This window comes from Palaemon carinicauda, chromosome 15, assembly GCF_036898095.1.
Source record: "Palaemon carinicauda isolate YSFRI2023 chromosome 15, ASM3689809v2, whole genome shotgun sequence".
Classification (NCBI taxonomy): Eukaryota; Metazoa; Arthropoda; class Malacostraca; order Decapoda; family Palaemonidae; genus Palaemon; species Palaemon carinicauda.
Genome location: NC_090739.1, coordinates 13,621,636 through 13,639,329, shown reverse-complemented (window position 1 = coordinate 13,639,329; position 17,694 = coordinate 13,621,636). Strand labels below are relative to the sequence as shown.

Below are 17,694 nucleotides of genomic sequence, written 5' to 3'. Positions count from 1 at the left end.
TCTCTCTCTCTCTCTCTCTCTCTCTCTCTCCTCTCTCTCTCTCTCTCTCTCTCTCTCTCTCTCTCTCTCCTGATGAATATACAACAAAAGTGATAAAGACAAAGCCTGGTTTGTACTCCTAAAAACTACAATTTCTACCTCTAATCCAGGAAAATAATTACCTCTCTCTCTCTCTCTCTCTCTCTCTCTCTCTCTCTCTCTCTCTCTCTCTCTCTCTCTCTCTCTCTCTCTCTCAGCAAAACACTTCTAAAACCTGATCAATTTCTTCCTCTAATCCACGAAAATAATTTCCCCCCCTCTCTCTCTCTCTCTCTCTCTCTCTCTCTCTCTCTCTCTCTTCCTCTCTCTCTCTCTCTCCTCTCTCTCTCTCTCTCTCTCTCAGAAAAGCATGGCGGCACTTCTAAAAAACTGAACAATTTATCTCTCTCTCTCTCTCTCTCTCTCTCCTCTCTCTCTCTCTCTCTCTCTCTCTCTCTCTCAGCAAAGCATGGCGGCACTTCTAAAAACTGAACAATTTCTCTCTCTCTCTCCTCTCTCTCTCTCTCTCTCTCTCTCTCTCTCTCTCTCTCTCTCTCTCTCTCTCTCTCAGCAAATCATGGCGGCACTTCTAAAAACTGAACAATTTCTCTCTCTCTCTCTCTCTCTCTCTCTCTCTCTCTCTCTCTCTCTCTCTCTCTCTCTCCTCTCCAAAGAATTATAAAGACAAAGCATGGCGTTACATCTAAAAACTGAACAATTTCTTCCTATAATCCACGAAAATAATTTTGTCGAATCCAATCTTCCAAACTCGGTCCGCTCGTAAGTCAGTCGGCGCCCGACAAAAAAAAAAAAAAAAAAAAAAAAAAAAAAAAAAAAAAAAAAAAAAAAAAAAAAAACGCAAGGCTGCGTCTGACCTTTGAGAAACAATACAAATTGATTTGAATAATCCACCTGGATTAAAACTTCATATCCGCTAGACATAAGTGAGCCTTTGTCGAAGCAATTAATGGCGTTCGTTGAGGAACAAACAAAAACACAATTGAATTACGTTGGAATTAGATGTTATATTTTCGTGCAAATACCGTTATTCATTATATGTTGTTACGTTTGATATTTGGAAATTAAGCGGTTAGAATGAATAAGCTATTTTGATATTATTTATTAATCAGTCTGCTAAATATTTATTGTATATATAAGTGCATATTTTTGTGCATAAGTATGAACAAACACGTTACATGACATGTACAGTTGGATACAGGAAGTCCTGGTACAACTCCCTCTGAGGGAGTGCATCCTCTCACGCACTAACTGCACGGCCAGTTCCTGTTGATAGCCACGCCCACTAACAGTGCCATATCTCTCCACACTAGCTCTTTGGATACTCGCTCCAGACGACAGAGCAAATGTACGACGAACAGAACTGTTACCAGATAACCATGAAAAGAGAGAATGTCCGTCAACACTTGCTCTGTGAACAAGTGAACAGGTTGTTTGAACAGGTGGATATGGTATCACTTTGTGTTGCCATATCAGATTTCATATTCTCTCTTATTTAAAGCCCCCTTCGAACCATTTTGATATGGTAATAGTTTTGTTCAACGAACATTTGCTCTGTCGTCTGGGTCCCCTAGGGTGTGACATGGTGCATTTCCAAAAATGAGGTGTGCCATGAATTCCTGTGTCCAACTGTACCTTAAAGCAGTCTGCAAAGCTAGGTAATAAAATCTACAATTAATGGCAGTGCTAAATAATGGTAATGGGTTATACGAAGTAGGTTACAGGTGAATTTAATTAAGCCAATACTTGCATTATGTATTGTAGTGGGTTGTTAAACAATTGTGAAATTTAACTGTACATAATTAACTAGATCCAAATTTTTTTTAATTACAAAAGGAGTATCATGATTGTTCGTAATTGTTTTTAAATTAGTAAGAAAAATAATGAGACACTTTGGACATATTCCTTTTCGAAAAATAACAAAATCTTCTACAAATGAGAACGATAAAACGTTTTATACAGATAATGATGTTTCTGGAAGCAGGGTTAGCTTCAAAAGATTCATAACAATCATATTGATGTCTTTATTATTTCGTTTATAAACTACTGGAAAATATTCACTTGTCTGAGATAGTAGATGATAATAATGGCTATAAAGTTAAAAGAAAAGGTAACAAGCTGAAGCATTTTATAGATAAAAGCCAAATAAGATATAAAATTTAAATGTTTTGTAGATAAGAAAATGGTTTAGGGGACGGCATAACGTCAAATTTATTTTCTAATTTTTTTATGAAAGCGACCACTTATTGCAAAAAAAGGAGACCACATTTTGCAAAGAAAAAGAGAAAAAAAAAACTTAAATGTGTATAAGTGACTATTTTCATTTAATTAGTGTCCTCTCTCTTTATAAAAAATTATTCTCAATGATTATAATAGTTATTATACGAAAGAAATGTAACATCTTCATTCTGATATGTTGACAAATAATAGATATTTGATATTTCTTTTACAAGTGAAGCGACGTTTTGATACCAGGTCACCACACCAGACTCTGAAGTGACGACCTCAATTTCCTCGATGACCAGGACGACCTTAAACTCGCTACTGAGGGACGCACACGCCCCTCCTGCGGACAGCATCCTTCCTGCAGAAGCACTTCAGGGAGGCGTCCTTCCCGCGCTGGCAAGAGGCTGCACCCAGCTGGCGTGGACAGGACCCCTTCAGACATCTTCCACCTGCAGCAGGTTTCAAACCTCGTTATAGCGTCTGTGTCCTGCGGAATAGTCGGATTAACGGGGCCTATAGTAAAGGAAAAGGAGGGGAGGATGCCCGGTTAAAGAGAGAGAGAGAGAGAGAGAGAGAGAGAGAGAGAGGAGAGAGAGAGAGAGAGAGAGAGAGAGAGAGAGAGAGAGAGTTAAAAATTACTGGGCAGAGTACTGTAATCTTACTGATGTTAATTTACTGAATAAAATGATACTCATTTCATCTTGCAAACGTACATCAAAATACCCTATCAAGAGTATTGAAAATCATGGATGAAATTGACAATCAAGGACTCAGTTAGACACAAAAGGTTTCAAAATTTGGTCTTGATTGATATAAGATTAAATTTCAGTTAAGTTAGTTCTAGATACTTAATATTCTGAGGGAGAGCACGTCCAAATTATAGGAAGGATATTCACGTACATTTACTTGATAATATAATAATAATAATAATAATAATAATATAATAATAATAATAATAATAATAATAAAAATAATAATAATGACTGAAATTACGCGTCTGCTGGTTTTCACTGATTTTCTTGAATACCTGATATAAATGCCCCCAAAAATGATTAGAAAAGCAATACTTATCGAGAATATAATAGACAATTTTTTATTATATGAATGCATAAATCGCAGAAAATAAATGACTTATGCAGGATACGAATGGAAATTAATGGAGGATGAAATCTTGCAATAAAAGTGCATTGTCAATCAAATCGTCGAGACGGAAAAATAACGCTGGAAAAAAAAGAAGAAAAAAGAACAAAGTCACTGTGCTTTTATGCCTTTGAAAAGTCGAGGTCACCAGATTTCATAATTGCAATGAAAATGAAATGGACCTAGGAAAAGACGTATAATTATCAGCCTGTGCAGAATCAAAAACTGCAAAGCAGAGATAAAATAATTTTCTCACAAGTTTTATTTTAAATTGAGGGTAAGATTGCACAAAGTTCAGTTTTAAGATCATAAACCAGAACAAGTATTACGTCAGCCCATTTTGCAAGATTCCAAATTAAGCTTGAAGTCACCTTTTGTATTTTCTACCTAAGCTGCATTTCAAAATGTTCAAGTTTTATTTCGTTTTCGTGTTGAAGAAAATACATTAATCATCTATTCCAAATCACTAAGAAATGAATCCGAATACACGAAGTCATCTAGTCATCCTATTGTATTAGATAAATTTGAATCTTCAAGTTTGTGTCCAAGATGATATTTTAATGGGTCCTGAAATTTATTTTCCATAATTTCAAAAGCGCATAGACATAACCAGGTCCCGTGTTTTCATTAATTTTGTTCATGTTCATGGGCATCTACAGGGCCTCTGCTGGGCCTATGCTGGGCCTCTGCTGGGTATCAACAGGGCCTCTGCTGGGCATCTACAGGGCTTCTGCTGGGCATCTACAGGGCCTCTGCTGGGCATCTAGAGTGCCTCTGCTGGGATCTAGAGGAATCTCTGCTGGGCCTTTGCAAGGCCTCCGCTAGGCATCTACAGGACCTATGCTGGGCCTTTGCAAGGCCTCTACTGGGCATCTACAGCTCATCTGCTGGGCCTTTGCATGGCCTCTGCTGGGCATCTACAGGGCCTATGCTGGGCATCTAGAGGGCCTCTGCTGGGCCTTTGCAAGGCCTACGCTGGGCATCTACAGGACCTCTGCTGGGCCTTTGAAGGTCTCTGGTGGGCATCCACAAGGCCTCTGCTAGGCATCTACAGGATTTATGCTGGGCCTTTGCAGGGCCCTCTACTGGGCATCTACAGCTCGTCTGCTGGGCCTTTGCACGGCCTCTGCTGGGCATCTACTGGGCCTATGCTGTGCCTCTGCTGGGCAACTACAGGGCTTCTGCTGAGCATCTACAGGGGTTCTGCTGGGCCTTTGCATGCCTCTGCTAGGCATCTACAGGGCCTCTGCTAGGCCTTTGCAAGGCCTCTGCTGGGCCTTTGCATGGCCTCTGCTGAGCATCTACAGGGCCGCTGCCACCTCTACCAGGACTCTGCATGGCCTCTGCCGGGCCTCCGCCAGGCCTCTACATCCTACAGTAAAGGGTTTTGGGGCAGGAAATAGTAATGGGGGTAACTGATGCAGTGGAAGTGGTGAGGTCGTTTAGAAAACAGATTTTTACTTCTATTTTCTTTGTGTGCGTTCCCTCTTCACTAGTGTCCCTTTACACGTTTTTATTTTCAGTTATTCTTTTGATGTTTATTTTTCCCCCTCCCTCTTTGTCTTTGTTTCAATTTCTTTCGCCTCTGTCGCGACGAGTCTCTTCTTTCTTTCTTTCTTTCTTTTCTTTTTTTAATATTTAGAGAGTCCCTTTCATTCATTTACCTCGTCCGTGTCCCATGATTTCTTTTTATCATTTGTGGGATAATTTTTTGCGAATAATTTCTAGGTCTCACTCGGGAATTTCACTTTATCAATTAATTTGTGTAAGCACTTGTGTGAAATACAATCTATATGCGTTCTATACGGTATATACAACAACAATAACAAATGCAGCCGTTTCTAGTACACTGCAGGACAAGGGCCTCGGACATGTCAATTCATATCTGTAGTTAGGCCAGTTTTCATCACCACGCAGGCCAATAGGATCGGTGATGGTGGGAGATTTTTTTTTTTTTTTTTTAATGAGGTGCATTTGCACTGACTCGCAGGGGTGCCATTTTAGTTCGGAAAAGTTTCCTGCTAGCTAATTGGTTAGAATTCTCTTGTTCAACCAATCAGCTAGCAGGAAACTTTTCCGAGCCAAAAGGGCATCCCTGCGAGTCAGTGCAAATGCGCCTCATTAAAAAAAAAAAAATAAATAAATGAGTATAGTACAGCTTTGGTGATCATGGCGATACATGAATCCTTCAGAAATAGCATACATCCATCCATAAATACATACATACATACATACATACATACATATTTTATTTCTTTATATCCCATTCTTGTGTATTGAACACACAAACATCTGATGTTAACGTATGAATACATACACTTAAATTTACTATTTACACATGAATACACGTAAACATACATACATATTTTGTGTTTTACGATATGCATGGCATCAGAAATACATAAACAATAGCAGGTCTATCTATAAACTTTGAGTGACGCACGCAAAAGGAATTGTATTTTATCAACCTCCATACTTTTATACATAATTTCCTTCATCATAAGTCTTATCTCTCTCTTGATTATACAACATTTTCTATCTGATTATTCATCACATTATGAATTAAGAAAATGTTAGGTAACTTAGCGTTAATCTTACCCTGAAAATGTGAAACTAATATCTAGACAGGTCCAGAGTTTAATTACTTTTGACTTTGATTGTAAACGGAGTTAAGACTCACAGGCAATCTAAGTTTCATGGATCTGAATCGAAAGGTAATACTGTTCTATTTTGACAGACAGGAAGCTGGGAAAACACAATAATAATAAATATATCTCTAGTTACTGTTCATTTTTCTTAGCATAAACATAAACCGATTAGTCTGGCCTATTTTTTAGATATGCTCCTCTTTCCTCATACACATGACAGCGTTAAGATAACCGAAAAATTCTTCTTCACTCAATGGGTTAACTACAGAACTATAATTGTTCACTGGTTACTTTCCACTTGGGAAGGGTAGAACAGGTTCTTTAGTTATTATGGCAAGTAGCTCTTCTAGGAGAAGGACACTCCAAAATCAAACCATTGTTCTCTAGTCTTGGGTAGTGCCATAGCCTCTGTACTATGGTCTTCCATTGTCTTGGGTTAGAGTTCTCTTGCTTGAGGGTACACTCGGGCACGCTATTCTATCTAATTTCTCTTCTTCTTGTTTTGTTAAAGTTTTTATGGTTCATATAGGAATTATTTATTTCAATGTTGTTACTGCTCTTAAAATATTTTTTCCTTGCTCCCTTTTCTCGCTGGGCTATTTTCCATGTTGGGGCCCCTGGGTTTATAGCATCCAACTTTTCCAACTAGGGTTGTAGCTTAACAAGTAATAATAATAATAATAATAATAGTCTGGCCTATTCTTTAGATAAGCTCCTTTTTCCTCATACACACATAGATGACCGAAAAATTCTTCTTCACTCAACGGGTTAACTACATCACTGTAATTTTTCAGTGATTACTTTCCGCTTGGGTAGACTAGGACAGGCTCTTTAGTTAGTATGGCAAGCAGCTCTTCTCGGAGAAGGACACTCCAAAACCATACCATCATTCTCTAGTCTTGGATAGTGCCATAGTCTCTGTACTATGGTCTTCCAATCTCTTTGGTTAAAGTTCTCTTTCTTGAGGATATACTCGGGCACACTTTTCTGTTTCCTTATCTCTTTTCCCCACTGCGCTATTTTTCCGTGTTGGAATCCTTGTGCTTATAGCTTGCTGCTTTTCCAACTAAGGCTGTAGCTTAGCTAATAATAATAATAATAATAATAATAATAATAATAATGATATAACTTTATGGGGATTTGACTTTGGCTGAAAAATTAAATACACAAACACATGTACACACACTTAATTGAACGATCTGTCGAACGAATTTTTGTAGGGAAATGTAAAAGAATATCCATGGTAATAGCTGTATTAAAACATTAGTAAATTAAGGATTATATATCAACAACGAGTGACGTCATAGACAGGGCTTTTTCTACACCAATTGAGGTAGTCCATTCTTTGCCATTGTGTGTAAACAGCAACGCAACGATTAATGAGATTATGTAGGGACTGTATATCATAGGGTGAATTTAATTTTACGAAATATATTTTATGAAAATATTTTGATAAATATTAAAGGATCTAGATAGGAAGGAGTAGAGTTATATTTTTGTAGGGGAACTGACTTTGCTTTTCTAAAGATTTCTCATCAAGTAATCAAAAGGATTGATAATTCCTTTTAAAACTGTTTTGACTTAAGTCGTACTTGCATATGAAAGTGCAATGTACAGTTGGACAAAAGAATTCTTAGTACACCTCACTCTGAGGAGGTGAGCTGAGCCACACCCCAACTGCGCGGGGAGTTCCTGTGTTTAACCCCGCCCACCACTTCTGCCAGCTCTCCTTACAATAACCTTTTGGTTACTCGCCGCTAAGTAAGGGTATAATAAGGTGCACTTCTTCGGAGCAAGATGTACCAGGGACTCCTGCGTCCAACTGTACGTACAAGCAGAAGTACAAATATATACACTACGTGAGTTATTATGTGCTGGCCTAACATGTTTATGTACATCCAAAATAAATACTTTCAGGCATCTTTGTGTAACATGAAACGTAACACAGCTAAAATGGATCCATGGAGGAAGATGATATGATATACCTTTCCTCTTCCTTAGAGGTCAGATATAAAGGTAATCTCTAGGTATGCAGTTAATTCTAACGGTCTTGCCTTCTCCAACATAAAGCTCAACTATAGTCAATTCTTTTTAGTGAGGCAGATTTGCACCAACTTGCAGGGGTGCCCTTTTAGCTCGGAAAAGCTTCCTGATCGCTGATTGGTTGGACAAGATAATTCTAACCAATCAGCGATCAGGAAATATTTCTGAGCGAAAAGGGCACCCCCTGCTAGTCGGTGCAAATCTGCCTCATTAAAAAGAATTGACTATAGTGTTCTAGAATTTCTATTCCAGCTGTGACTAGAATGTGGAAGGGTCTTCCTAATCATCAGTTGAATCAGTGGAGTTAAACGTGCAGCGAATGTTTTTTAATGTTGAACAGGTTGACAATTATCTCTTCGTAGTTTATAAATGACTGATCTATTTTAACGTTGTTACTGATCTTGAAACAGTTTATATTCTTTATTCACTACTTCTCAAATAGTTTATTTATTTCCTTTCCTCATTGGGCTATTTTTTCCTTGATGAAGCCCTTGAGCTAATAGCATCCTGATTTTCCAATTAGGGTTGTAGCTCAGCCACTACTACTACTACTACTACTACTACTACTACTACTGCTACTACTACTACTACTAATAATAATAATAATAATAATGATAACAATAATGATAATAATAAAATAGCTGTGCTTGTAATAATAATAATAATAATAATAATAGCTGTGTTTGTGTACACAAAAAAGAATGCTTGTGCACATGCATATATACATATATGGAGACATTCTTTTTCTTATCTTTTTTTTTTTATTATTATATTCATTTACATTGGTAACTACGCGAATGAAGAGTTCTCTGTTCATTTCCCCCCATTTTTGAGTGTCTGAAGGCCCCTTGGGTGGGTGGGTGGGGGGCGGGGGGTTGAGAATTAACCACTCCCCCTACAAGGGAAAGAACTCCCCTCTTCCCATTGTTGTTATTTCAAGTTTGGTTTTGATTACTTGTGACATGTCAGAGCTATGGTTCCTTTTATCGCGGGAGATGTGACTATCTTTTCTTTTGTATTTTCAATTTTTTAATGTATGTGGTGAAAATAAACCACTACTTATATTGCTATATTACTTCTATTGTAGGTTATTTATTTCTTTGTTACCTTTCCTTACTGGGTTATTTTTCCCTGTTGGAGCCTTTGGGCTTATAGCATCCTGCTTTCCCAGCTAGGGTTGTAGTTTAGCTAATAATAATAATAATAATAATAATAATAATAATAATAATAATAATAATAATAATAATAGGGAAAGCTTTACAACTACAGTTGGCATTCATTACTGCTGAGGTTTTGAGAGATTCAAAAGCTTTCTCATAGTCTATAAATGCTATACATAGTGGTTTGTGCTATTTTTTTTTTACTCCCCTGGTATACTTTCATTATAATTCACTTTAATATAATATACTGGCAAACAAAGCAATATAATTTTAGTTTTTTAAAGACGTAATTATGAGAATACGAAAGCTTCACTTACTTACATGTTCTGTCCCTCAAAAATATAAAAATTAATGACACTTAAAACTATTTCTTATATTAAGGCTATCCTTTAGCAATCATTACTAATATCCTTATTTGGAAATTATTATATTCATTTTCTAGTAATGATTAGGATCAGTTCAGGTTATTGATAACCAACAGAATTTCTCACAATTCTCATCACAGAGAGATTTCTTTGATCGTGTACGAAAATATCCAAGAATATGTCAAGAATATATTTACATTCCTGTTAATTTCCGAAGGTGTCTTATTCTTCGAGGCAATGTCTTTTTTTTATTATATCTGAAATATATTTTCACAAAGTTTTTCACTTGCTGATAGAAACAATTTTTTCTTCACAATTCTGATTAGATTTCACCATGGTTTTCTTACCTAGCCTCACCCAGATTTCATTTATATTTCGAGCCTCAGAAAAATGAACAAAAGAATTATCTTTATTTCAAACAAGCCGGGGGGGAGGGAGGAGGGAGGGACTAATGGCGGGGGGGTGGGGGGGTAGGTACCAACTAGGGGAGCTTCTTCTTATGTTTTTACCCGGACGATGACTCACTCGAAATCTCTTTTTGCTTTCCACTCCGCACCAGCGTTTTTTTTTTCTTTTTTTCTTTTCTCTTTCATGAATTTGGACAATGAAAACAAAGACCCTCAGTACAAAGCAGAAGGAGGCGGACAGAATGTTCATGCACAAGCTTGTAAGTTATCAAAGAATTTGTTTCGCTTTCAAGTTTTCTGTTGTGAATAAGTTTACATCTTTTTTTTATTTTAGGGGTTAAGTCGTTTGCATTCTTATCGAGGATAAGTGTGTTTAGAGTTTTTTTTTTTTAACCATGGTATATAATTTTAGCTTTATAATCGAGATTATATATATGTATATATACATATATATATATATATATATATATATATATATATATATATATATATATATATATATATATATATACATACATACATATATATATATGTGTCTATATATATATACAGTATATATATATATATATATATATATGTATATATATATATACATATATATATATATATATATATATATTTATATATATGTGTGTGTGTGTGTGTATGTGATTATGTATAAACAGTATATATATATTTATATATATATATATATATATATATGTATATATATATATATATATATGTATATATATATATATATATATATATATATATATAAAAATATATTAAATATATATGTATATATATGTATATATATTGTTTGTTTAAGGGAATTTTGAAATATATTCATTTATGATAATTGTTAAATACTATAAACTAAAATGTAAATAAGTGAAGGTTTGGAAAATTGGAAAACATATAATTAAAACTGAATATGTTAATAAACACAAAACTTAACAATTTTTTTGTATTATTACTCTGGGAATATTTTCTTTTTAAATAATGTGGTTGACTAAAATCTAAAAGGAACATATAATCAGACAAATCTAAATCTGTTAGTAAACAAAAAACTGAATAAATATTCCTATTATTACTCTGTGAATATTTTTTTTTCTTTAAATAATAAGTATCTGATTACTAAAATCTAAAAGGAACATATAATCAGACAAAATTAAATCTCATATTAAACAAAACTGAATCATTTTATCTTTTGTTTTTACATTTCGAATAAAATTTCTTTTTAATAATCTAGTTTATTATAGTCTAAAAGGAACATATAATCAGACAAAATTAAATCTGATATTAAACATAAAACTGAATCATTTATATTAATTACTCTATGAATAATTTTTTTTTTCAATAACCTGGTTTACTAAAACCCAAGAGAACATAAAATCCAATAAAAATTAAATCTGCTGAATTTTTTTTTTATTACTTATCAATCTGTGAAAAACGTTTTTTTTTTTTTTTTTAGATAATCTGGTTTATCAAAATCTAGTAGGCAAAGATAATCAAAACTAAATCTTTTAATAAAAATAAAACTGAAAGATTTATATTCACATATAATCAGAAACAATTAAATCTGTTATTAAACATAAAACTGAATAATTTATTTTTATTTTTACTCTGTGAATAAATTTCTTTTAAATAATTCAAAATCAGACAAACTAAATCTGTTATACATAAAACTGGATATTTCTTGTTTTAAATTATTACTCATTGAATAACTTTGTTTTTAATAATACGGTTTATTACAAATAAAGGGAACATATAATCAGACAAAATTAAATCTGTCATTAAACATAAAACTGAATAAAATTTTCAAATTATGACCCTGATTTTTTTTTTTTTTTTTTAAATAACCTGGTTAACTAAAATGCAAAGAGTCTTACCTAACCGCGGACTGCATCTCCCTCGAACATCTATAAACTGATCCGTCTCACAAGCACATGTTCCCACCACCTGAGAGACCAGGTACCTGCAGAAGCTGTAGATGTTGACGGCTCGGCACTGGGCGTCGTTGTAACAGAGCGATCCCACTTCGCTAGCTTTGGAAGGAGATTCAAGATTCATTTGGATTGGCGTAGGAAGATTCAGGGGTTCAGCTGAAATGGCTTTAGAAGGAGATTTAGGATTCATCATTGTTTAGCTCGGGAAGGAGATTCAGTGATTCACTTGGTTTAGCTCAGGAAGGATATTCAAAATTCATTTGGATTGGTGTAGGAAGATTCAGTGGTTCAGTTGAAATGGCTTTAGAAGGAGATTTAGGATTCATCATTGTTTAGCTCGGGAAGGAGATTCAGTGATTCACTTGGTTTAGCTCAGGAAGGATATTCAAGATTCATTTGGATTGGTGTAGGAAGATTCAGGGGTTCAGCTGAAAGGGCTTTAGAAGGAGATTCAAGATTCATTTGGATTGGCATAGGATGATTCAGGGGTTCAACTGAAATGGCTTTAGAAGGAGATTCAAGATTCATTTGGATTGGTGTAGGAAGATTCAGTGGTTCAGCTGAAATGGCTTTAGAAGGAAATTCAAGATTCATTTGGATTGGCGTAGGAAGATTCAGTGGTTCAGCTGAAATGGCTTTAGAAGGAGATTCAAGATTCATTTGGATTGGCGTAGGGAGATTCAGTGGTTCAGCTGAAATGGCTTTAGAAGGAGATTCAAGATTCATTTGGATTGGCGTAGGAAGATTCAGTGGTTCAGCTGATATCGCTTTAGAAGGAGATTCAAGATTCATTTGGATTGGCGTAGGATGATTCAGTGGTTCAGCTGAAATGGCTTTAGAAGGAGATTCAAGATTCATTTGGATTGGCGTAGGATGATTCAGGGGTTCAGCTGAGATGGCTTTAGAAGGAGATTCAAGATTCATCTTTGCCTAGCTCGGGAAGTAGATTCAGTGAGTCATTTGGATTTGCGTAAGAAGTTCCAGGGATTCAGCTAAAATGGCTTTAGAAGGAGATTCAAGATTCATCATTGCCCAGCTCGGGAAGTAGATTCAGTGAGTCATTTGGATTGAAATAGGAAGATTCAGGGGTTCAGCTAAAATGGCTTTGGAAGGAGATTCAAGATTCATCATTGTCTAGCTCGGGAAGGAGATTCAAGATTAATTTGGATTGGCATAGGAAGATTCACTGGTTCAGCTGAAATGCCTTAGGAAGGAGATTCAAGATTCATCATTGGTTAGCTCCGGAAGGAGATTCAAGATTAATTTGGAATGGCATAGGAAGATTCAGTGCTTCAGCTAAAATGGCTTTAGAAGGAGATTCAAGATTCATCATTGTTTAGCTCGGGAAGGAGATTCAGTGATTCACTGGTATAGCTTTGGGAGGATTTTGTGTGTGTGTGTGTGTGTGTGTGTTTGTGTTTGTGTGTGTGTGTACGTGTGTGTGAATATAAATACAAAATACTGAAACAAAAATGAGACGGATTCCTGCCCAGTTTCGTCTGTCAAGATATTTTCAAAAAGGGTTGTTGCATAATTGAAGAAATATTGCGATTCTTTATTAACGAAGGGCAATGCTGACCTAGATCTTCATTACTCTTGTTTTTCGCGTGCATGAATATTGTTGTTTTCTTACTGGAATATTTTTCGAAGCAAAGTTTATCTTTTTAGGAGTTCGAATTCTTGGGTGCTATTTCCGCACTCTTGTTCGATGGATATTTTATGGAATTTATTGCGCGCGTGCGTGTGCGTGTTTGTGTCTGTGAGTGTGTGTGTGTTTCTGTTTCTGAGCATATGTGTGTGCCTGAGAGAGAGAGAGAGAGAGAGAGAGAGAGAGAGAGAGAGAGAGAGAGAGAGAGAGAGAGAGACTGTAAATGGATATCAAGCGATATCAATGAGAAACTGGAATGAAAACAAAAGTGAAGTAAGATCTGAGGGGACAGGGAGCTCAAAGAGAAAAAAAAGGAACTTGAGAACAAAAGAAATAGCTGAGAGAGAGAGAGAGAGAGAGAGAGAGAGAGAGAGAGAGAGAGAGAGAGAGAGAGAGAAACTAATCATAAGTCAATATGAAGGGAAAACAGAAAACAAAGCTAAAAAGCAAAGTAAACGAGAGAGAGAGAGAGAGAGAGAGAGAGAGAGAGAGAGAGAGAACAAATAACAGCTAACCGATGTGGCAGGAGCAGAGAGAGAGAGGAGAGAGAGAGAGAGAATAAATAAAAGCTAGCCGATGTGGCAGTAGCAGAGAGAGAGAGAGAGAGAGAGAGAGAGAGAGAGAGAGAGAGAGAGGCCAACAAATAACAGCTAACCGATGTGGCAGGAGCAGAGAGAGAGAGAGGAGAGAGAGAGAGAGAGAATAAATAAAAGCTAGCCGATGTGGCAGTAGCAGAGAGAGAGAGAGAGAGAGAGAGAGAGAGAGAGAGAGAGAGGCCAACAAATAACAGCTAACCGATGTGGCAGGAGCAGAGAGAGAGAGAGAGAGAGAGCAAATAAAAGCTAACCGGTGTGGCATTAGAGAGAGAGAGAGAGAGAGAGAGAGAGAGAGAGAGAGAGAGAAACTGATATCGCCACCTCAATCAGTCACAGACGGCATGGATTGCATTGCAAGAAAGCCCTGACAACGGACGTCCCCAGATTCATGTAAATCACACTGTTTTTGCAGCATGCAACGTCAGTTGCTTTGACGAGCCAACACACATCGCCGCAACTGCCATTATAACAAAGGGTTGTATCAGTTATCGGCGCAGTTTTCATTTATATGGAAATCAACAGCATTAAAAAGCACCGATAGATGGGGCCGTTATAAGCCCTCGGTATCCTGGCGGAATTAAACGCTGTTACCAGAACCGATTAAATCATCAATCCTTTTTTTTTCTTTTTTTCTGGCCCATATCATCCCTCAGCAATAAGCAGATAAATAAAAATGAATAGATGAATAGGTAATGAAGCTCAAATTCACTACCAATCCGATTCTGCGTCGTTGCAATCATTATCACAGAGAGGGAAAGCTTTCATGTTTAATACGACTGTAGCATACGCCTATTTATGCTGTGGTGTCATACTGGTTTCCTAATAGTTCGATGTAAAAATCTTGGCTTTGTTAAGACTAGATATTGCATCCTTCCTTCAATATAACAAGCTATCTAACTCTTGTTTCATGATGACTCATTATTTCATTTTAGTTTCATAATAACGTTTTATATCTTTGTGACTTGAGAAAATATGTCCTTCTAACAAGACATCCTGATTGTTCATCCTAATTTGAAACACTTTTCTGCTTATACGTTCATTTGTCCAACTTATAAAAGTCTAAAAAATAAACATCTAAAACAAAACATTTTCTATTCCACAAAAAGAAAAAAAAAAGATGCTGGACTTTGATCAAACAAACAAGCAGCGGAAAATGAAACAAAAATCATCCAGTAAAGAGCAACGGAGAAAATGGAGAAAATTATAGCTTCATTAAAGTCAAGTCAAAGTCGTACCCGAAAAGTGTTCTGGAGTTTTGAGACTCCTCTGCTGCACAATAACCTTGTTTACATCGTCCCCTTTTTATAAGTAATTTTGACAATAAACATCATTTTTGGATCTAGGTCACCTTTTATTGGGTGTAGGGGAAACGTCGTCACTGTTTCTCGGCATCCCATTGGCCAATGAAGGTATGTTGCCAGTTAAGCAATAGCGTATATACTTTAATTAAAAACTAGATTTTTCTCGATTAAATCTATTTTTTCCATGTTTAGGCCTATAATCCTTAGCATCCCATAAACCGAGAGTATTTTCTATTTCACATGTATGTTACCAGGCAGGTTTCTAAAGCATAGATTAGGCAATTTATATACATGTAGGCATATATAACTATTTTTCCATTGTTTTCCTCGGACGGGTTGGCCCCTAAATGGGCATATCCTTCCTTTTTTTCAGCAGCTTTATACGGATGAGAAGTTAACCCTTTTCATGACCCCAGCAAGTGCTTATATCTACTTACAGCTGCGTGGATCGGCGGGTAGTAGGGCGGGAGAGAACCAGGGACCTAGCAAGCGTGAGCTGAATTATGCTACTACCATTGGCTGATTATATTTTGCAAAATGGGCAGCGGGATCTCTCACATGTCTCTTGGGTTTTATGGTGTAGGCCTAATCGATAGCATTCACGCCTACAAGGTGAGTGTATGTGTTTATTCACATAAAATTATGCTTTGATTAATACAGGCTCCAGTGTTAAAGTCAATAAGGTTTAAAAAAAAAAAAAAAAACTGTACTGCTACCGCTTTCCTCCCTAGAAATACTTCTTGTAATAATTTGTAACATGAATTATTCCACAATCATTATTTATTAGCAGCTTTCTAAATAATGTCTGGAACATTAGCCGTTCGAGAATGACTGAAGTGTTCAAGTATTGTATCGGCAGTTGATAACAGATAATAAAAAGTGTAGATTGTATTCGTCTGATACGTTCTCCCCAACTGCAATAACGGTCTTTTTAATTCTCTATCCTAAAGACTAATTATTGGAAAGGAATATGGAAATACTTTATTGAAGTTTGGCTTACTTACAAACAATAAGAATAATTAGTTCCGATAATTCGTTCCACTTGCAATATGGAGAATCGGTCTAACTTCTGTACATTTCTTAATGTTTTCTTGGACGAGCTGTTCTTACTTGACATCAAAATACACTGCGTTGCAACTCAAACACTGCACATTTATGTATTTTCCTTCTAGGAGACAAATGTTTATTGATATTGCATTAGAATATGAAGTGCAAGAGTAAAATACACAAGATATAAAGAAATATTAAGGTTATTTCTCTCAAAACACGTATCTGGACTACGACATCGACGGAAATTACTACAATAGTAATTTCCGTCGATATTGTTGTGCAGCCCAATGTTTGAAATACGTTCATATCTCTTTATTATTATTATTATTATTATTATTATTATTATTATTTGCTAAGCTACAACCGTAGTTGGAAAATCAGAATGCTATAAGCCTAGGGGCCCCAATAGGGAAAATAGGCCAGTGAGGAAAGGAAAGAAGGAAATATAAAATATTTTAAGAACAGTAACATTGAAATAAATATTACCTATATAAACTATAAATTTTAACAAAACAAGAGGAAGAGAAATTAGATAGAATAGTGTGCCCTAGTGTACCCTCAAGCAAGAGAACTCTAACCCAAGACAGTGGAACACCATATTATTATTACAGAGGCTATGGCACTACCCAAGATTAGAGAACAATGGTTTGATTTTGGAGTGTCCTTCTCCTGGAAGAACTGCTTGCCATAGCTGAAGAGTCTCTTCTACCCTTACCAGGAGGAAAGTAGCCACAGAACAATTACAGGACAGTAGTTAACCCCTTGGGTAAAGAATAATTGTTTGGTAATCTCAGTGTTGTCAGGTGTATAAGGACAGAGGAGAATCTGAAAAGATTAGGCCAGACTATTCGGTGTATGTGTAGGCAAAGGGAAAGAACCATAACCAGAGAGAAGGATCCACGGTAGTATTGTCTGGCTAGTCAAAGGACCCCATTACTCTCTAGCGGTAGAGAAGTGTTAGATGTAACCCAGTTATTCTTATAATAATTTACATACATTATATTTCTTATCCAACCAATGAAAACATTCAGTTTTTAAATAAGCGATTATGTCTTTTTATAGTTTATTTATGACATATTTGTTTTTGATGTTGTTGATAGTTTATTATATGACATGTCTGTTTTGACGTGGTTTCTTATTTTA

The 17,694-nt window shown here is 36.0% G+C and overlaps 1 protein-coding gene across 1 annotated transcript in view; it reads right to left on the bottom strand.

The window, feature by feature from the left end:
* Nucleotides 1-1,022: 1,022 nt before the first annotated feature.
* Nucleotides 1,023-17,694, bottom strand: part of LOC137654838 (uncharacterized) — a 33,861-nt gene continuing 17,189 nt past the window's right edge. Inside the window, exons 5-6 of the mRNA XM_068388795.1 lie at nt 11,900-12,055; nt 1,023-2,711 (exon numbers count right to left, since the gene is read on the bottom strand). Coding sequence (XP_068244896.1) covers nt 2,578-2,711; nt 11,900-12,055 — 290 coding nt within the window. The 3' untranslated portion in view covers nt 1,023-2,577. The remainder of the gene's footprint in view (nt 2,712-11,899; nt 12,056-17,694) is intronic.